Raw genomic sequence first — 22062 nt, forward strand, 5'->3', positions numbered from 1 at the left:
ACAGTGTAGTTTCTTGTATTACTACAGTTGCGCATGCAAAAGCAGCGCGAGATGAAGCGTCCGGGACGGCCAAGCCAGCGGCGGCAGCTTCGCACCGTCATTTATGGCGCGTGTTAACGCTAGCGTGGGCACCTCAGCGGCACGTTAGGAAGCAGGCCAGGATTTGTGTAAGCGGGCACGTACGGCTTCAAACGGCAGTGCTGTATGCGTACTTAGCCGGCGCGGTCACAGTCCACTCATCTTTCGCCCAAAACTGCGCGCGAAGTGCCGAAGAGATGGAGCTGCTGCCTCAAGATGACGAGGTGGTCGATGATGGTTCCCTGTTTGATGGTAGCAATGATTTTGGGTTCGCATTTGCTGGCGGAATTAGCCTATATCTTTAAGTATCTGTTGCAACCTGCGAAGTAAGAGCGTCGCTGGTATGCGAGCGGGAAGGATGGCCTGAGCAGGTCTCGTAAGTCCGATTCTTTAAGAAGTGAAAGCGCTGCACACTAATTTGCACCCATATCTGCGCAAGACATCTGAGCGCATTATTGGCTTTTGTGATAGCTACTACGTATAACACCGCTACGAGCCAATGACTGCGAAGGCTTTGTTGAGGTCTCTTTCTTTAAGGATGATGTGCCTGGTCAGGCGCGTTTGTTTTCGAGCTGGTTTTTGCTGCTGTTTAAGCAGCGATAATTTATAACATAAAACACAGTTTGAGTAATCCAAGAACGAAATTTTATTTTTGATTACGGGGCCCGCCCACCTACTTGCTACTTAGTGTTTTCAGTTTTCTCTCCTTAGATTTGGTGCTGCCATCAGCAATCCTGTCATTCAACATGCAGCAAAAACTTTTAGCAGGATATTGGTGCTGCATCATAGCACGTGCTTCAGTACCAGTTCACTAGTGTGTCCGTTGTCACAGGTGTCGAACTCATGGCTGTCTTCGCTCGTGAGGAGCTCCACCGTCAGGTCTGTGACAACTTTGCGCTGGCATCGCATACTGAGGAAGTCGCTGTTCTTTGATAGCTGCTCAACTACTGCGTAGTTGTGGGCAACCGCATTAGCCACACACATCGCTGGATGTACCAGACCGTCTCGATCCATCTCTCTAATAAGTTCATAGTGCTTTTCCTCCACGCCGACTGTTAATTCCTTGTTCACAGTCAAGTTTTCCCGACAACTCTCACACTCTAGCTTTTTTAGCGTGGCGTAAACAGCATATCCTGCGACGCACACCAATACGGGAATGAGTTCTTTGATTTTGGTGAGTGTCTGTTCAGAGACTACCACATTGCAGTTAGGCCGCGATCTTTCATTTTCTTTATGAAGTCCATCCCACTGCCGGTCCTCGTCGCTGCAGTCTCTTGATGTTGCGGCCACCAGAGGCAAAGTGTTCTGAAGGCGGAGCTTGTTTTCGTATTCGTACACTTGCCGAATGGACACATGATACTGAGCACCTGGAAGCTGCCTGTACTTCCCAAAGCGGTCCTCCAGGCCATCCGTCTGTATTTTCCCGAGCAGTACATAAGACAGTTTGAGCTCATCAAGGCAGTACCTGGAAAGCTCGATGAGGCCGTAGGTAGTCTGATGAAGGGCTCCGTGAGTTTCTTTGGTAAGCTTACGGGAGTTTTAATGTTTTGTGTTTTGTTTCCATTCGTCCAGCCAGTTGAGCAAGTTGGAGAGAAAAACTATCTTTGTATCGTCCATAGAAAACACTGGCCCTTGAAATGGATCCCTCAGTCTAGTGCCTTTGAACGGAGTTTTCACATTACTTCACAATGATTTCTATGAAACTGGCGGTCCCTGTAATGTGGTTCAAAGTATGTTTCTCTGAAATGACTCGGCTGGCTGGGGGCAGGGTGTCATTGAATACTTGCAAAGCAAGCTTCACATTTTGTTTCTCGGTTTCAGATGGAAAAAGTCCTTTTCTGGACAGTGTGTATACGCATGCCTAAGGAGCTGACCCAGCTCGATGCTGTAGACGTCCCTTAAAGTGTCGAAAGATGCAGAGAGCATGCGCCGTTCTTGCAGCATCCCTTCATCGAATTCCGGGAATGAGGAGCAGTGTTGGTCATTGCGTTGCCGAATCCAGTTGTTTGGGATGCATTTTGTAACAATAATGGTTGGTTGGTTGGTTTATGGGGTTTAACGTCCCAAAGCGACTAAGGCTATGAGAGACGCCGTAGTGGAGGGCTCCGGAAATTTCGACCACCTGGGGTTCTTTAACGTGCACTGACATCGCACAGTACACGTACCTCGAATTTCTCCTCCAAAGAAATTCAACCGCCGCGGCCGGGATCGAACCCGCGTCTTTCGGGCCAGCAGCCGAGCACCATAGCCACTGAGCCACCGCGGCGGCGATAACAATAATAATAAAATTATTTATTTGATAAAATTACATTGTACAAATACGAGCCTGCACAAGCCAACAATGATATTGTGGGGCAGTACTCGGCAGAATGGAGCAATCCAGAGAACGGCACAGTCAATCAGAATCAGAATCAGGATAAAACTCAGGAAAGGCAGTAAAAAAGGACGAGGAGAAAAAAAGGGGACAAAAAAAAACAAGAAACAAAATTACACATACAAATCAAAGATAGCAGATTTCACTTCTTTCCGAGTGCTGAAAGGTAAAACATTATCTGGCAGGTCGCTCAATACATCTGGTACATAAAAGGCACGGACAGGTTTACCATGTCTTGTCCGTACTCTGTCCAAGGTAAAGCGGTCGCGTGGACTTAATGCTCTGGCGGGGACATACGGGAGGCAGAACTCATTGTTCCATATATACATAAGGATTATAGTTTCCTTGAATAATAGCCTGAATGAAGGCATGTGCGAGCAAGAAAAGAGATTGGAATTATTAGTAATCTGCACACCATACATCACAGCCCGAATTATAGATTTTAGTAAGGAATTAACTTTGTTGCGCCAAAACACTGAATATAAATAAGAAGAACAGATTCCATATCGCAGCACACTGTACGCCAATGCATGTCCTATTGTTTTCCTTATGTAAATTGGGCATAGTGCTTTAATATAATATAGCAGGCAGGCTATATTGCGCAGCCTTTCATAAACGTTAGCCAGATGAGTGTTCCAGGACATGTTAGAATCGAAATGGACACCGAGATAATTGACACTTGAGAGCATGGAGGAAAAAAAACTGAGGAGGGAGCGGGCGACGACCACCTTGAAGCCTAGTCTTAACAAGTAAAGATATAGTGAAAAAAGAGACATCGTGGGAGGGAACAGCGCGAAACAAAACGACGGACAAAGTAAGAGGACACAAAGGCTTCTTTTCGGGATTCAGGGGTGCTTTTGTTCAGAGTTCACCACGTGGCATATTGTGCGTTTGATGGTCTTGATTCCACTAGACCAATGGTAGTTGCTCTGTTTGTTCACGTGAGTGTGATGTATATATGTTTTCGTTTTTCAATAAAAAATTCAGTTTCGAGTCAGCGCTCGTCTTTGTGTCCTCTTACTTTGTCCGTCGTTTTGTTTCGCGCTGTTCCCTCCCACGATGTATCAGTACAAACTCGCCCAGTTATCCATCCTTCTTGAAAAAAGAGAGTGTGTCCCCCCGTGATCACACCACGTGATAGCGTGAGGTAAAATCTAGCCCCGCTGCGCGCGCGCATGCGCAGATTAGCGCGGCAGGCTGACTGTAGATCTCAACCTCCTTGCTGTAGACGCCCGCGTCGCGGGTCGCGCATACGCGCGCACTAAAACATACCAGAATCAAAACATAAAGGACTGACTGGGAGAGCGAAAAACTGAGGGAGAATAAAACGGCTTCGTAAGCACTCGGCTTGCGAACGATGGTCGCGTGACGTCACGCTCCCTCATTTTTTTTTCCTCCATGCTTGAGAGGTATGGAATAGGAGAGCAAGAGCAATTGTTGCACAGAGGAGAATGAAGAAACACTGGAGTGATGACAGAAACAGATTTCAGCGGATCGTGAAAACAGACTAATTTAGTTTTATTTTGGTTAATAGCAATTAAGTTGTTACGGTACCGACCGATAACATTTACAGTGACAGTTTGTAATTCAGCCACGGCTTGATGGTAATTAGTATGACGAGATACTAAAAGCGTGTCATCTGCGTATTGAAACACCCGACAGTGAAAAATTGCTTGACTGAGATCATTAACCTACAAGTTGAATAAAACGGGAGCTAAAATCGACCCCTGGGGAACTCCAGCGGTCAACTGTCTAGGTTTGCTTTTAATATTTCCGAAAACTACTACTTGGATTCGACCGTGCAAATAATTCTCAAGGAAAGTTATGAAGGGCCCTCAGAAGCCATAGCTATGAAGTTTACGAAGTGATATTTCATGGTCCACGGAGTCAAAAAGCTTTTGATACATCAAGAAATAATGCACAAGAGAATTCACTACTTTCGAGAGTGCTATTAAGGAAATCGGTTAATTCATCTAATGCCAACCTAGTGCCACGCCCGCAAGTAAATCCGTATTGATTAGGCGACAGTATGTTGTGCGCATCAATGAAGCTTTGCATTACGTGAAAAATATGTTTTTCAAGTATGAGAGCAATGCACGAAAGTATCGAAATTAGTAAGTGAACAGTGTCGATAATGAAGAGCAGTGGCCTCTCGGCTGAGCATGGATGCGGGTAAAGAAAAGTGGGGTGATCGCTGCAAGGGGCAGAGTTCCTGAAATTTTCCATTGCCTCCCCGGTAACCTTGTTGTTGTCGGTTACGACACAGATTATTTTGTAACCGATCTTCTCAAGTCCACATATGATGCGCTTCAGTAATCTGTGCAAGAAGTCACCATCGGCACCACGTACGGGCACTACGTGGGCCACTTCTTTGAATTTGCATGTTAGGCTCTGCACCATAAAAACCAAGGCACTGTTCGCAGCTTCAGCCAAATTGTGGGCGACGCCAGTTATACCACCGCCTTTGTAATCAAAGAAAGGTTTAATATGAATTTCATCTACCATAAGGGTGACAGTGCGTTGGTAGTGATCCAGATCAGAAATCCGTGCGGCCATGTATTTCAGGAACGCAGAATCATCGTGTTCTAGCAGAGGGTTCATGCCATAGGATGAGCATATAAACCTAATTGTCATTGGGTGTGGAAAGATGACGTTCCCGTAGCTGCGCATGTATTTGTAGGCATGGGGCGAAATTGTGAATAAAAGGCAGCAGGACACCATAAATTCAGCTGAATAACGCCTCCGAATCTTGTTCACTAGGAGCAACTTCAACTGCTCGCGAATGAATCGGACGGCACGACCTCTGTCCTCTGTTTCTGTGTCGCACAGCTTATCGAGCAGGAAAAGGATGGCTGTAAAGGCTTCCTCTTCCGATCTCTCGGAGGCTGAGTCCAGTTTGCTGTCCCATGTTTGGGCGCTGTCGAGAGATCCTTCTAGCTCTCTCTTGCTCTTTGCGGTCGCTGGAACGACTAAGCAAGATCCAAGCTTTGTCGTCAAGCACTTCATGAAGTGGAACGTAACGGCCAAGTCCGCTTAGACGGTCACAGAATACTTAATCCATGGGGCCTCATCTTCAACGATGTGGAGGAGAATAATCCGCTCATTGCCCTCAATAGTGTGCCAGAATGAGGAGTTCTTTAGCCGTAAGTGATCAATTATGTCCTGAATTCGCGAAATTTTGTCTGCGTCTTCCTCTTCACGAAATGTCTCAACAGATTCCGCAAGAGCTTTCTGCATATCTGAAGCGTCTAATCGGACCCTCTTGGCCTCTCGGCTGTCCCTTGTTGCATTCTCAGTCAAGAGATACATCGGACAGGGAGGGAGTTTGGATGGCACTGCAGCTCGACGAAGGCGCTGATATGGCAGAGGAGCCGTGATTGTTCTCCCGGAGACATCATCGATGTATGAAGTTTCCTTCAGGACATCCTTTGAGCGGAAATGGGCCTCGCACACCTAAGAAAAATATTACCCGTTATGAGTAATTTTCCCTCTATACACCGTAAATGCAAATTAACCAAGCGGAGGTTCTCCCAAAACAGCACATTTCTTATCTATTTCCTTACCGCATGCAAAAGCTTGATTTGGTAGCAAATAAGGCAAATTATAGAGATAAGATTTACATGGTAACGGTAAGTGAATATAAAATTATTGTTTACTGAAGCATATCAAAATACACATCTTAATAGGTGTACAAGAAAAAGATACTAGGGCGTTACTTAATGAATTTAGTCGTCAGACCTATTACAGTCACTGTTACCACAGAATTTAGTTCTCGAAGAAACGGAATTACAAGTATAACCACCGTTTTTAAATTAAAGGGGTGGAGACACCAAATTTTGAAGCTATAAAAAGCCTGCTATGGGATTCCTATCTATGCAAGGGCACTCACAACCAGGTGTTGGACGCAACAAACGTTTAAAAAATATTTTAATTCGGTTCCAAAGTTTACCTAAATGCTCACTCTCACGATCTAGACCCATCGCTAGCGCCATCAACCATGACGTCACAAGGGGAGTAGAAAAATTAGTTTTAGTGACGTCATACCAAAATACAGTGACGTACGATGAGCGGAGCACAGCCGCGTGAGAGCAGTCGACGCACCAGCGAGCCGCGTTTGCTGCTAACCGCCACTCGCTCGGTTTGCGGCGCGCCGTTGCGAACTGGGGGTGGTATTCTCCCGGTGTCGCCTTTTGCGACATGTCGCATTCGCTCTTCGCTGATTGGCTCAAGCCGCGGTGACGGCGGCGTGACGACACGGACCCGCCTTCCTGCTACGTCATCGTGACGTCGCCCCAATTTACTACGCTTAGTCGAACAACGGAATGCGCTGAAGCGTTTCGCGCGGGCGACGGGCTACCGTTAGCGCACGAACGCAATCGGCAGTTGCGGCTTTTGCGCCCTTAGCGTGAAAACATGGCGACGTCCTTTCAAGCGAGAGCCGCCCGCTTCAGCCAATTCAGTAGTCCTTGCGATTCCGGTCGGCATGTTTACCGGCAACTACTGGTGTTGTTACTTTTCGCTATGACTTACCTTGCTTCGACGATAAAGTTTAAGCTGCAATTCAGCCTAGTTTTTTAGATACGCTCTCGATTCTGGAGCGCGCAAGCCTAATGGGACCTCCAGCTACACTGCTACCGTCTGCAACTGCCCGAAACGCAGCCGAAACCTAGCACAACCGTCCGGAACGAAAGAAAAATAGATTTGGAGCTTTTTCGCAGTGTTTTATAGACTTAAATGAAGTAAAGCGAGTTTATATTACATTTGCAAATGTTTTTTTGAACATTAGACGTCATGTGATGGCAAATATTCTTGCTATAAAATATACGAAACTACTGCTGCTAGTGAATCAGCAGTGGTAAATTGTCGCTTCTCGGAGTGAATGAACGCACCGCAGACGAAAGTGCCGGCGGCTTTTTCCGTTTCTTCGAGCATCTGTAAGCACTTTTTTAGGCCCCGCCCATATGCGACATGTCGCAAAAGGCGACACCGGCAGAATACCACCCTGGGTCGCAACGTCCGATTGCAGCTCGTTGCCTGCGTCCGGCCTGCTAGATGTCAACGGCGGGCCGCTCGCGGCAACAACAACATAGGGAAGCGGCAGCCAACGCGAGCGCGGAGAGCGGCAGCGTCATGATGACATAGGGCGCACTCCTTGGAGCCGGACGGCCTGCGCCAGTCTTCGTGCCGAACGCCGGCATCTCAAGAACGCGATAGTATTGTTTGTTCACGTTCATAGCAAAGCCTGGGATATATGAATATCAAAAATGCATCGTTTCTGACGATCGTTGGCAAATACCGAGTTCCTGGTAGAAGTGATGACTGCGATGCAAGCAAATTTCATACCATGGCCGGTTTTGTGCTGCTGCTACCTGGTGCGGTTCGCCTGCCGTCTGCTAGCTCTGTTGCTGAAGACGTCGTGGAAATCGAATATATCTTTTATTATAGGACTAGTTCACAGTAAAGGGGTGCCGAGCAGAGCACATTTCTGAGCGCTGGCCAGTCGCGAAGCGCCCTCAGCTGCGGAGTCGATGCGAAAGCAGCTAGGCCTAGCGACGACTAGGGCAGTCTGGGACCAGCGCGCAGGTCCTCGGCCGGCGTTGCGTTGCCGCAGGCAGTGCCGTTGCCGAAAGATCCACTTTTAGCACAGTCATGCTGTCGTATCTCGAATCTAGAAAGCATCCTTTCTGGTAGCATGGCTGTTTTGTATTTTCTTGTGCGGACGTAAGCCGAGTCTGCCGGCCGGTCGGTCAGTCTGGATACCGTCTGCCGACGTCATAAAAGCGAGCTAAAGAGTGTTCTTGACGTAAATAATAAACCATGGGTCAAGAAATGTGAAAAAGTGTCATTTTTGAGGATCGCTGACCAATACTGAGCTGCTGGTAGAGGTAACAACTGTGATGTGAGCAAATTTCTTGCCACAATAGCAGCTGCCGCTGGCGCGACGTTGGGGTCCGGCTCGCCTGACGCCCGCTAGCTCCGGTGCCGAAGGCGTCGAGAAGATTGACCATACTATTATTTTATTGTGAGATGATTCTGTTAACACTACAGCTATTTGTGAAAAGTAGGCCTTTTATTATAGTGCAGGCGACTTCCGAAGCGCCGGCCGCTTGCTAAACAGGCTATAGGCCTAGAGACGACCACGGCAGCCAGGCAGCAGCAGAGCTCGTCGCCCGGAGAGCCCACAAGCGGTGCCGTTGCCGAAAGCTCCCAACATAAGCAGACATGCTTTGTCGCTGCTCGAGTATAGCTGGCAGTTCTGATAACAAGGCGATCTTGTCTTTTCTTGTGATATTTGTACACCATCCCAAGCAGCGCTCAGGTACTGCTGCACGGCAGTGAAGTGTGACACCGGTTGTGGGCGCAGCTTGGGTAGAGCGGCGCAGCGATGCTTACTGGCATTTTACAAAGTGTTTCGCATCCTCACGCGAACCCGCGAAGGCGATATTAGCGTGCGAACAAAAAAAGTCGATGTCCTCGCTCATTGGAATCAGATCTGTCAGAATCCGAGCTGCTGGGACTAGACAGGCAGTTGTTTGTTTTCAGACGCTGGTCAGCACGTGTGTGAGAAAGCAGACGATGCAGCAGTAGGTGCGTCACAACTTTTGTGGGCCCACGTGACCAAGCGAAGCAGTTGATCTTCCCCCTCTGTGACGTCACTGTACAACTCTGCGTTCCGAAACCGAAAATTGTCCACCTAGAAATGCTATAATAAATTATTCACTGTGAATATATGAATCTTTGAGTGTGTATCATGCTTCCTGGAGCCATAAGAAACGTTTGAAACCAAGAAAGCGCGAACCACAAATTTGGTGTCTCCACCCCTTTAAGCAGGCGCGCAACGGAGACATAGAGAAAGATCGGAATGACATTAAAGAAAAAACGCCTGCTCCACAGGTCAAGAAATTAGTCGTTTATAATTAATCAAGAAACGGTGTTAACCAGTGCGTTGATTTCACGGAATAAAATATTAGTCAGGAATCTCCAGATTACTTACCCTGGAGTTCTGCGTACAGACGAAGTTCTGACGTGGTATTGCACGAATCCATTTCTTTCGCAGTTCATCATCTTGTGGGAACGTGAACACATGGGCTTTGCACTGTGCCGTGTAGTTTCCGCGGCAGCGCGGTACACAACACTTGTTCGGCATAGCGGCGTCACAGTCATTCCATCGCTGCGCGGACACCTCGTATATGGACTCGAAGTCACAGTAGGGACACAAAATCTCGCAACACCTGAAGCACAACACAGAAGCACTATAGACCTTTTTCAGGTGCGCGCGGCCATCTATCGACAGCAGCGCCGTCTTGCGTCTGGCCGATTTTTCCGCCATGTTGGCTTGGTTGGCTGCCGCTGCAACACAGGCAGGGAGAACTCGCCGCGCTGTTCAGCCTTATCCGAGTGTTGATTTTTGCATGTTTTTGACCTGCAAAGTGTTGCACTGTATGCACTGAGCAACTGTGAACAAAATGGCCCTTGCTTCGGCGAGCGGCGACGCGGATGTTTGCCTGCAAGTTGTGCCGAAAATCGACATTGGAGGTGCGCTTCTGGGCAATTGTGCACAATTCATTTAACGGCTTTTGGTATCTATAATGGAGACATTTATCAATGCGAACACGAAACGCTTCTATGTTGTAGTTATAATTATAAAAGAAAAACCGCTCCGTTCCGAGCTAACAGCAGTGTTGCTGTCAAGCGCCCAAGCGGTCTGCTCTGCGTTGCGCCGGTGACACGAACAGATTGAAACTGCGTTCGACCGCGTCTTTCACTATATTTTCCCTCTGCACTGTCCTAAAAAACGGTACTTTCTGTAGTGCTACACGGAGAAGGCATCACTGGAGCGCATAAGCGCACAGAATTCTGTTGCGGCTTTTGGTTTTGTATAAATTTCTTAATTACTTCGTACTAACGGTAAAATAACTGGTGAAGCGTGCAAATGTAGGGTAGTCCACTCTTAGCGTGAACATGCGATTGTGTGGCAGCGTTCTTCGGAGCGCCAGTGCATCCGTCGGCGCCGCGCGTCGAAGCAAAGTGTCGCACGAACAGAGGAAACTGGATGTGGAGCTTCGCGTAGTCTGAAATTTCGCTAAACTCGGAAAAAAAAAGTATTACCGACGATTACGTTACTTCCTAATGCGAAATTTGAGCGCAGCAAATAAGCTGTTTCACCTTTTCGATAGATTGAGGCAAAGAAATCGAGCAACACATGTATGCGCTATCACAGAATTTTTTTTTTATTTTTCACACGTATTCCTTTAACAAAGACTCCACTAACAGTTCTTGACAGTCATGAAGGAAGCTTTGTGGTAGGAGAAATAGACTGATATATGTTCGACTTGGTACACCAATGCTTGATTCTCAAAGACGAGATCTATACAAGTGCCTCGCGAGGTTGTCACAGCCGTGGGACGCGTTACGAGCGAGAGGAACGGGATGTTCTCCCGCATAAGTGTTAGGAAATTGATGTTTGTCTTTATGTCAACATTAAAGTCCCCCACTACTAACATCGGTGTGGATCGATGGACGGTTAATGCGAGTTGCAGGAAGTGCACGACGTCTTTCGTGAGTGCGGTAGGGGCGAAGTAGGCAGCTACTACCAGCAAGCCGTTGGGCAACTTTGCGGCGCACAGTTCGCCAACTTCATGTGACGTGCCAAACATTTCGACTGGTATTGCAGAGAGACCTGTGCGCAAGTAGATAGCGACTCCCGCCGCTCTGTTATGGTCTCTGCGAGCACCACAGCAGTATAGGAAATCTATGATTTCGAGAGGCTCTTCGGGATCCATCCAGGTTTCAGCAAAGCAAAGTACAGAGGAATGGCGCAGAATGTGATCGTGGTGTACGTCCTTGGCATGTGCGGCAAGGGAGCGTACGTTAAGAATGTGGTTGTGAATGATGAATCAAGTGCTGCCAGCGAATGACGCGTCCATTGGCTGTCTGCGTGTGTTACTGATGTGTGGTTAACATGTTAAGCTTCGCCTGTAAGAGTGGAACGCGACAGCGTCTTGCAACGCTGCCAGGGGGTCCACAGAACGCCATCGCCAATTCGGCTGTACGCCTTGCTGGACGGTTAGTTTATTTTTTGAGGAAAGGAAATGTATCTCTCTCGCATATCTGGGTGGACACCTGCACCTCGCCGTAAGGGAAAGGGGGAAGATGGGAGTGAACGAAGACGCCGTATTAGCTAGACGCGCCTATGTTCATTCCAAACCATTCAGCTGGCATTACGGAGTGGCTTGCGTGCTCGTATCGCACTCCGGAGACCCTGGTTCGATTCCCCAACTCGACCAATTTTGTTCTCGGTTTTTTTGATTTATGCGGTCTAACTAGAAAGGTTAATTAGGCTATTTTATATTTATACTATTGTATTTCTATCCATCGTGTTCTGTCATTAACCTGTCAATTGTTGGAACTGTCTAGGATGTTCGACACAACGTATATGAAACGAGCAACGTCTTACTGAGTGGTGAAGTGCGTGATGGTGGAGGGAACGCGGCTTCGTACTTAGACGACATCACTCTGTACTTAGCTGATGAACGCAGCCTGCTTGAAACTTTACATGTTTTCCGTGAGTACGCCTCCTTGTCTGGGGCTGCTCTTAATTACTCGAAGAGTTGTTACTTTTTTGTGGGGTCTTCCCAGACTCGTATTACATCTTCAATACCTTTGCAGTGGTGCGCGCAGATGCGCATTTTAGGTGTGACCTACGACTGTGCTGGAATATGGAATGGTGTGTGGTCTTCGGTCGTCGAAGACATTATAGCTCGTGTGCGAAGGGCGCAGACATTCGAGTTGCCTCTGCTTGAGAGGCGCTACCTGGTTCAGTCCGTCATACTTGGTGCCTTCTGGTACCTCTGCTACACTGTTAAACCACCCCTCCGTGTCATAAGGCGAGTGCAGACTACAGTTTTTTCGTTCTTTTGGTCAGGCGGAACCGAACTTGTAGCCCGTGCTGTTCTTGGACAACCACGGGAGAGAGGAGGGTTTGCCTTTCCAAATTTGTCCGTCACGTCCTCGCTGTTAGCGCTGAAGAGTATTTTGCGTATCCTGCTAGGAAACGCGTCTCCGGCGCGAATCCTGGCTCGGTACTTTTTGGGCCCTTCTTTACGCTTTTTGGATCCGGCGGCCCCTGTTAATCATGGACCCCAGTCAGAGCAACCTACCGCTTTCTACGCTTCATCAGTGGCCTTTTACAGGCATGTAAGAGCAGTAGCACCTGCTGTCAACATCGTTGCAGACCGTGTGGTGGACATTATGGGCACACTATTGTTACCTGTTGTGCCGGCATCTCGCCGCTCACCTATGCGCCGCGTTCAGTGGGCGCGTTTAGCGTCGACACCTCTCCCAGATCATCTACGTGACTTTGTCTGGAAACTTGGCTGGGCAGTGCTCCCTACTTGTGACCGGTTAGAGCGGTGGGGTGTGTTACGCTCCAGTACCTGTCCGAATTGCCCGCTCCCGGAATCTAATCGCCACGCTACAGTCACCTGTGTTGTAGCGCGTGTCTTTTGGCGCGCGGTTCATGCGGGATTTCGTGGGCAGGGCATTTCGTGCTTCGTCTCCCGCGGCCGCTTCCCCAGCGGCCGTTTTGCTCGCCTGTTAATAGTTGCAGGTCTTTTTAGTTTATGGCGCAGTCGATGCGCCGCGGTCGCTAGTGGCTTTCGACGCCGCGCTGTGTGGCCAATTCTCGGCCGTCTCCGACGGGAGCTGATTAGTTTTTTGTCCGAGGAACTCTTTTTCTTGGGTGAGGAAGAGTTTCTCCGACAATGGTCATGCCCATTTATTTCTGTTAATAACGGTCGTCTTGTCTTGGTATTTAGGCCAAACTGGCGCTAAAGTCTCCTTTTCAATGTTTCAATGACTAATTATCGACTTTTCACTCTTCTGTCAATCGGTATATGTGCATTCTTATTTTACATTGCCCATTCCTGTTAGTTACTTAGAAATGTTTACGGTACCTGTTTAATTGGCTCACCTTACATGCTCAATATCATGTGTTTTTGTTAATGTGAATGTATCTTGTAACCTTGGCATGTGTACATATGTAAATAAATTTTTTCTAAACATCGTACTTATCTGTTTTTTTCAGCAGCGTCTCCTTCCGCGGACGCTGTTGTCGCTGCGGCGCGCGTCATTTCTTTTCTTCTGACCGCTTCATTCTCCTCTGTATTAATTAGGCTAATTGATTAATTAAGCAATTAACTAAACTCAGTCCAACTTAGTTGCAGCATCACTATACGATCCCTTTGATTGGTTGCATGGTTACTAGCCAAAGTACAATTGGCCCCATTTGAAATTCGCGCACTGTGACGTCACGAGCATTTCGACCAATTGAAAAGCGTGACATTGGGGGCGGAGCTGGTTACGAGGCCGACGCCGACGCCGACGCCGACGCCGACGCGAAACCCAGGAACGGACGCCAAAGAGCTGCGCTCTAAAATTCAGCGGGCACTTTGACTGTCTAAAGTGGGTAGAGGCGGAAGCGTTTTCCGCACCACCTTCGCTGTTTCTGTGACACCGGTGGCGTCACATATAATCGAGCACTAATTACTAAGTGATGACAAATCACTAATTATTGGTTAATTACTGATTAATGCCTGAATACAAATTAGCTGCTAATTAATTAGGCTTAAGCTTCGCCTTTAGGAGTGGAACGCGACAGCGCGTTGTAGCGCTGCCAGGGAGTCCACGGAACACCACCCGTTCAGCGCGATGCCTTGCCCTTTGAACGCAACGCTTTTTCAGGAAAGGAAATGGCGCAGTAATTCTCTGTCATCTCGGTGGACACCTGAACAGCACCGTAGAGGAAGGGAGGAAGTGGAAGTGAAAGAAGATAGATAAAGAGCAGCCATAATGAAGAAAATGAAAATTGTATTTGAGGAAAGGAAATTACGCAGTAACTGTCCCACAAAATTCAGGGGGGCGCTTTTTTGACCTAAAGTGTGGTCACTGATGCCCCTAAGAGTGGAACGCGACAGCGTCTTGCAACGCTGCCAAGGAGTCCATAGAACGCCATCGCCCATTCGGTTCTACGCCTCCCTCGTCAGTAAATTGGTTTTTGAGGAAAGGAAATGTATCTGTCTCTCATTTGTCGGTGGACACCTAAACCTCGCGGGAAGGGAATGGAGGAGGATGAGAGCGAGTGAAGACACCGTATTCACTAGACGCGCCTTTGTTCATTCCAAACCATCGAGCAGGCATGGCGGAGTGGGTAGCATGCTCGTCTCTCACGCCGAAGGCCGGGGTTCGATTCCTGATCTCTACCAATTTCTTAATCGGTTTTATTTATTTATATGGCCTGACTAGTAAAGCTAATTAGTCTAATTGGGTAATTAAGCAACTAACTAAGCTCAGTCCCACTTACTTAGAGCATCACTATACGATCCCTTCAATTGGTTGCATGGTTACTAGCCAAAGTACAATTGGCCCGGTTTTGAAATTCGCGCACTGTGACGTCACGACCATTTCCACCAATTGAAAAGCGTGACATTTTCTGTCGACAACTGCTGCTTACAACGATGAGACATTAAAGGCTTCCGCCTTAATATGTAGTAGAGAGGCATCTGGCCTTCGAACGCGATGTTATTTATTCAGTCGAAACTGGTGCACCTACTGTGACAGTTGCTAAGGGGCGTACCTGCTTGGTCCGTCTCGGGTGCGGCCGATGATTGATGCCGAAATAGCGAGAAAGCGTGTGCGTGTGGTCGGGTGGGGACTGCGTGCCTGCTGATTGCACGTCCCTAATAGGCACATTTTTTTTAAACAATCGGAGCTTTGCATTATGGCGTCAGTTGAAAATCGTATTTGGTTGGAGCAGGAGGTGTAACGATGCAAGGTGGACACGTCAAAGCTGCGGCGTTCAGTTTTTTAAGTCCTGCTGGTTTATCGGATATTTACTGCAAGCAAACAGCTGTGGCATTTGTGCAATGCATCATGGCTTTCAAGTACTGTCAAATAGCTATGTTTACAGTGCCGTTGTCGTTAATAATCAGTCGCCAGTGCCGGCAGTTATAACAATTGTTTCACGTAACCCGCACAGCTGCTGCATCATTTCCCCAAATTATTACTTATGTTTTGATTTTGCAAGCGTCACAGACGACACATATCTTAGCGACATCAGCAGTAGGTGCTCGCGTGTAAGGTATGTGTAGCTGAAACAGCCCGCAACCGCACTGCCGCCGTGGCTCTCTGTGTTCTTCACGCTGCTCCGCTTCAAGCCGCCTTCCCATCCTGTAGTTGTTTGAACAGCGGACGACTGAGCAGTGGTTTTCCGAAGACCTCGTTTCAGCTTTTCTCGCACATACACCCAAATCGGGCTACTACAGCTAAGCAACCGCATACAATGAACACGGAGAACCGCAGAGAACGCATGGGACGCACGGACACCGACTTTCCGAACCAGCCAGAGAGGAGCAAAGCAACATGGTGGTGTTCGGCTAGCTCGGAGCGAGGCGCTCTGCTACGAAAAGAAAAACCGAAATACCAGTAAAAAGGAGTGCGGCAGACGCTGCCCCAGAACTCTTATCCGCGTGACAAAGTGGTGCCCAGAATGCGTGGAAACAAGAAGTTTTGTGCGTAACAGCAAACTTTTATTGTGCAGACATAATGCGATCTCGGACAATCCTGACATTTAGCAAACGTTATTATCGAAATAAGAATGCAGGATTGCCATGTCACTCGGCTGCGGATGAATATCCCGCGAACGCGGCTTTTTGGGTAGCCCGTTTTCCTATTCGCTTCCCTCCCGTGCACCTGCAAAAGCTGTCAAACATGTCAACGACAACGACCTCGGCCATGACCGGACTCGAGTGGCGGCGGCAGCATAGCGGCGCCTCGCGCTTCCTCCGCCCCCCGCAGCCGCCTCCAGATGATGACGTGCATCACGTGATCAGCAGGAGCGCTGCGGGAGCAGGTCCCTTTCTTAAACGCTCCTTCTCTCCCTCTGCTCCTCGACGCTCTGCCGTCGCCCGCACACATTCATTCTCTGCGGCTCGTATCCACAGTGGCCACAGGTCTCGCTCACGCTTTAGCACGTAAACTTCGTTACCGACTCTTTGCTGTTCTGCAACCTTGTGGTCATTGAAGCTCGCTCGGAACGACGGTATGGCTTGCACAGAATATACTCTAACTGGATTCGACGGCTTCCCCGAGCGCCAACGCGTCGTTTTCGTCGAGCCGCTACCCAGCACCCGAGTCTGCGGCGTCTGCGGTGTGGTGCCCAGCCGCTCCCTGTTGCTGCCCTGCGGTCACGCTTTGTGCCAGGTGTGCAAGGACCAAGTCCCGAAGGAAGGCGGGAAGTGTCCATTGGACGGCATGGAGTTCGCAGAGGCCGACATTGTCCCTCTAACCTTCAAGAAGTCCCAGTTGGAGCAGCACCTCGTCTTCTTCGTCGCCGCTGGTAGGGAGTGCAGCTGCGCCGGTCAGTTATGCGACCTGAACGACCACCTGATTGAGTGCGGCAGCGACAAGGTGAGATGTGCCGTATGCCAACAATCAGTTGATCGCAACGTTGCGGTTGAACACTACAGGCAGTGCTCTGCTGAGACTCCTCCGCGAAAGCATGTGAGCCGCAAGGCAATCTCCAGTGCCGTCGAGAAGCTTGGCGACTTGAAGAAGGATTTGGAAGGTATTCTGGAGCGTGCCTTGAGCGAGACTTTAGACAAGAACGGTGTTGTGAATGGTGTAAACTCTCTAATGGAACGCGTTGCCACTCTTCAGAGTCAGTTTGCGATCATACGGAAAGAGACTAGCGGGGACCAGTGCGGCTCGCTGATTTCAGCTATGAAGAAAGCCGGATTCACACCGGGTCCCTACCGCCCAGTTTCCAAACATGGCAACTTCATTGCGGCCTGCGTCTTTTCCGATGTATACGGCGGAAACGAACCGCTGGCAGGAAAAAATGGAAGCACTCACGTGCTATCAACTGAGATGTGTACTGTCGCCGGCTACAGTTTCAGGCTGGGGTGCCGGTTCTATTACGGTAACGGTGTTAGTGTAAGTCTCTCTATAGCCATTTGTGAAGGCGCTTGGGATTTGTTCGTAGAATGGCCGTTCTCTAAGAAGGTCACGCTGATATTGACTCATCCCGTGGATATGGACAAGGACAAGAGGCTGCCGGTGGACATGCGCGACTCCTCGGCGACAAAGAAACCACGATCTGGATCCAAGAACGCGCCCGGTTATGCGGAGTCATTCTTGTGGGAGGACGTCGAGCTTCACGGGTTTATCGCCAACAAAGCGCTCTACGTGAGCGTCGAGTTTGAATAACGCACATTCCTTGATTTTGTTTTTACTTTACAGCACTCGTTTGTCCGTCGAGAACCGTGTTGTGTCAGAAGTGTGAAACTTTTAAACACGCTCAGTTCCCAGGTAGTTTCCTCAATAATTCAGGAAACGAACATGCCCTGTAAAAGTCGTCCTCGCTAATACGAAATAACTCGCTGTTATCATTTAATTGTCAAGTGTGCACTACTGCTCCGATGAGCTTTTTCTTACTTCTCACGCGACAAAATTTGCTTCTGTGGTTGTGTTCAAGCGAAATAAACTTGCATCTTTGTGCTCATTCGCCGCCCTTTCTGTTGCTTGTGTCATCGTTCGTATCATCATCATCGTTCGGAGCAGCAATTTCCGAAAATGCGACTCGAAGATTAAATTGCTCCCAGTAGCCACATCACAATTGTTAGGCCTTTTCATTTCCAGTTATAATGTTGTACTCATTTGCGTCGACCGGCTCATGCCCTGCACACTTTATGTCTTTGAACGGCCCCTGAGCAAATTGCTGCTGGCTTTGCACAGCACGCCATTCTCGACTTGATGCAAGGTGAGGAAATGGCAACGCCATTATTAACGAGAAAGGGTTATATGGCTCGTCGGACACTAAAACTTGCGTCGGCGCGTTTACCAGCAGTAGTGGTCCCAAAAATCATAGACGCCGCCGTGGTATCAAAAAAAAGATCAAATTATTTCCGAAGGTGCGGAGAATCGAACCCAGGACTTGTAGATTTCGAGGCGAACAGCTTTTTTTTGTCTTTATTGCGTTGGTTGTTGGTGAACAAAGATAAATCAAGTATATTCGTTGCCTTATGACCGCATGCTAATGAGTGGGCGTGTCATTAGAAAGGAGAAACAAATAAAAAATATAGATGTCAAAAACAGTGCTTTTTCCTTTAAAGCACGTAGCGCCCTCCATAATTTGTTAGTACCGTGTTTGCTCGAATGTAATGCCAGTTTTTTTTTTTTTTTTATCCGGCCTTGAATTCGCATGTACGGTACTCCGAGAGCGGACATGTATAGTGTACGCCCTGCGCAGCCAATGCGTACATAGGGTCAAAGGCTCAGCATAAAATGCGTATAACGGCCCCCGCTGTAAAATGATGTCAAGTTTTGTTTCAGACTAGTGTGGTATTTTTTACACTTGTGGCTAACTTTCTTGACGTTACCCGCACATACCTGTGGACGAGTGAGCCAACTCCGGCATTACTTTGCCATAACACAATTTTGTTAGATTTAGAGAAAGAAAAAAAAAGCTTACACGACGGTCGCCGCTGTTTAACGCGATATCCGGCGATAGCTGCAGAGGTGTATTCATTTCGCGATATATTGCGGGAAATAATTCGAGAGCGACATGCGTATACATACCCAACAATTCTCTAGAAAAAGCATTTTAGAGTGGGAAACCTTTGATGAACGAATTTTTTTTCATGTAATGTAAGAATTCACTATAGCAGTCAGTATATCCGCAGATCACCCGACGGCAGTCTTGAACTTTTTACTATTAACGTTTTTACTATCTACAAACGCTTTCCCAGTTGGTTTTGTATGGCAGTCTTCACTTCTCGATGCGATCGATGGAAGCACTTTAAAACAATACATATCAGTAGAATGAACCATTCATTACATTCAATGTTTCCGTAAGAGTACATTACAAATGAAATTTCAATTTTGTAAATTTTTGTCCCAGAGTGTTGGACATGGTAGAGTTGTGGAGCTCTCCGTTTAGTTTCTCACAAGTCTGAGGCGGGCAATGCAAGACCCGTGTGTCCCGCGGTGTTGTCGACGGAGGCGCTCCGGATTTTGGGAACGGGTGCGCAGGCGACGCCGGCCCTTCGAGCCCTGCGGCGGTCCCCATTCTCCGGGCACCGGCGACCGCGCTCCCCTTCTTGGAAGAGCGGCGGGGGGCCCGAGTGACGCGAGGCCACATCTGGAGACTGCTCGGCGGTTACCGCGACCACCCTCGACATCCGGTCGGAGAGAGGGACACGGGAAGTGCCGTACGAACTCGCTTGCGGAAAAGGACATGCGTGCTGTGTTCCGTCTTTTCAATGTTCTTTTGTAACCTTCGCAGGCTAATAAACCTGCCCATTTATTTGTTTTATCTGGACGTTTGATGTGTCGACTACAGCGGTAAGCGGCCTTCGCCCACATAACGCGGTTTCTGACTAGAGCAAGCTGAGGCAATATCATAACAGCCATAGCCAGCTAGAGTTCACCGCGCGCCTGGATTTTCGATCCGAAGGAAGGAAAGCGCAGCTTATTGAGAGCACAAGTGTTTATTACGCAGTAAGCTTTATTGCAAAACGCAGCACTAACGCTCAGACGTCAGTGCAATCCATACCCCTGCAGGAGTGGATTACGTGCGACCAGCTGCTGGATCGAACAAGTTCCGTGGTCCGTTTTGCGCGCGAACTCTGTTTCGAGCGGGGGTGTGCAGAGACCTTCTCTACATAGACAGAAAGAGTGTCGCACTCAGGACGCCCCGTGTGTTCGGACTCTGCGAGTGTCGAGTTTGCGGCGGGGGGGGGGGGGGGGGGGGGGGGGACGTACGGCCGGCAGCCTTCCAGTGCGACTAAAAAATAAACATCGGGGAGAGCTTCCTTTGTTGTTGTCACCCCTGCCCTGACTATGGCGCCGCAAGGGCTCCCTCGGCGCTGCCATATTGTTCACTGGACTGCAGCGGGCACCCCGCGCTAGCACGGAGGAAGCGGCGGCGGGACCGGTTTCCGGCAGTCCAGAGAGGAGGAATTTCGACAACATCCTCGCCCGATGCTAGCATTTGCTCTTGCGCGCCAGTTGAAAAATTTTGCCGGCTCCTCAGTGGCTTGTCGCTTGCTCGGACCGTCAGCCCGGCGCTGCTTCGAAGAGTGTACTGACCGCTTTGTTCGTTCCCTACCGTTGAGAACGTCGCGATGGAAGCCACGAAATACACGCTGACGGGATTCGACGACTTCCTCGAGCGCCGACAGGTTGTCTTCGTCGAACCGCTGCCGAGGACTCGAGTCTGCGGCGTGTGCGGCGTGGTGTCCTCTCAGTCTCTGCTCCTGCCCTGCGGTGACGTGCTGTGCCACGTTTGCGCTGGTTCGAATGGAACGGACGGCGGCACGTGCCCTTTGGACGGCGTGGCTTTCACGGAGTCCGGTATCGTGCCAGTGAGCTTCAAGCAGTGCCACTTGGAGAAGCACCGCGTTGTCTGCATCGTCGGCGGTGAGAAGTGCGGCTTCGCTGGGAAACTGTCTGAGCTGAAGGACCACCTTGCTGCATGTAGGAACGACCAGGTGCCCTGTGTCAAGTGTCAGAGTTGTGTAGTTCGTAGCGCAGCCGCCGAACACTACCGAAAGTGCTCGGCCGGGATTCCTCCGCACAAGGCTGTGAGCGCCGCTGCCGTTGCGAGTGATGTCGAAAAGCCCAGCGGCATGAAAAAAGATCTTGAGAAGTTGCGAGACGGGGTGTCGAGCGGAAAAATGCAGCAGGATGGCGTAGTCAACGGCGCCAACTCCCAGGTGGAACGCATGGCCTGCTTCGAGGATGACTTCATCCACCTAGAAAGGACCGGTGCTGGCGACGCCATGGTTCCAGCTTCGACGAAGCCGGCAGTCAGTGCCATACCTTCTTGCGCTGCTTCCAAGCCGTGTGTATTTATAGCAGAGTGTGTGTTCACCGATGTTTATGCTGGTTACAAGGCACTGAACGGTGACAAGAAATCACACAGCCTTTCTACGAGCGTCCGCACTTTAGCTGGTTACACATTGAAAGTGGAATGCGATTTGACCAAGTTTAACGACGGGTACGTGTTTCTACATTTTATCTTCATACTTCGCGATGGTGCCTGGGATGATTGGGTAGAGTGGCCTTTCTCGAAGACCGTTACTGCGATCATCAGACATCCCAGTGATGAGGGAAAAGACATCAGGTTCCCATTTCAAGGCATGGGGAAGTGGCAGGTGATAAGGAGACCACAGCCGGAGACCTGGAATTTGGGCGCAGAGACAATGATCAAGAACTGGGGGGTTCTCGAGTGGGATGGCTTTTTCCGAAGCAACAATCTCTTCATCAACGTTCAATTCGAATAGCGGAATCTGCGCTTTCTAAATTCTTCGTTTCGTTCTTTGCTTGTTTGTGTGTTTCTGTCGCCACGCGTGCTTACAGCGAGACGAATCAAATGTGGTTGGCTCCCATTTAAACGCTGTGGTTTTCCGTATGGTTGGACACCTGTCATGCGGACAACGTTGCTAATTGACTTTTCCTTTTTTCAACTTGTCAACTTTGTAGTTATTTTTTTGTTTACTCGCAGCAGTGTCTGCCTCTGAATTGCTGAAGGTCAATAAAATTGTTTAATC

General features: G+C 48.9%; 2 protein-coding genes and 1 pseudogene across 2 annotated transcripts; 2 read left to right on the top strand and 1 right to left on the bottom strand.

Moving 5' to 3' along the window:
- Nucleotides 1–819: 819 nt before the first annotated feature.
- On the bottom strand, nucleotides 820–4852 carry LOC149335973 (uncharacterized; annotated as a pseudogene).
- Nucleotides 4853–16405: 11553 nt separating this feature from the next.
- LOC149335974 (uncharacterized) lies at nucleotides 16406–18018 on the top strand. Its single transcript, XM_089554614.1, has one exon. The coding sequence runs from the start codon at nucleotides 16553–16555 to the stop codon at nucleotides 17714–17716; it is 1164 nt and encodes a 387-aa protein (XP_089410740.1). The 5' UTR covers nucleotides 16406–16552; the 3' UTR covers nucleotides 17717–18018.
- A 2544-nt stretch (nucleotides 18019–20562) lies between these two features.
- On the top strand, nucleotides 20563–21795 carry LOC149335975 (uncharacterized). The gene has a single exon (XM_089554615.1). The coding sequence runs from the start codon at nucleotides 20635–20637 to the stop codon at nucleotides 21793–21795; it is 1161 nt and encodes a 386-aa protein (XP_089410741.1). The 5' UTR covers nucleotides 20563–20634.
- Nucleotides 21796–22062: the final 267 nt, after the last annotated feature.

This window comes from Amblyomma mixtum, chromosome 7 (assembly GCF_055824585.1).
Source record: "Amblyomma mixtum isolate Tamu chromosome 7, ASM5582458v1, whole genome shotgun sequence".
NCBI classification, from domain to species: domain Eukaryota; kingdom Metazoa; phylum Arthropoda; class Arachnida; order Ixodida; family Ixodidae; genus Amblyomma; species Amblyomma mixtum.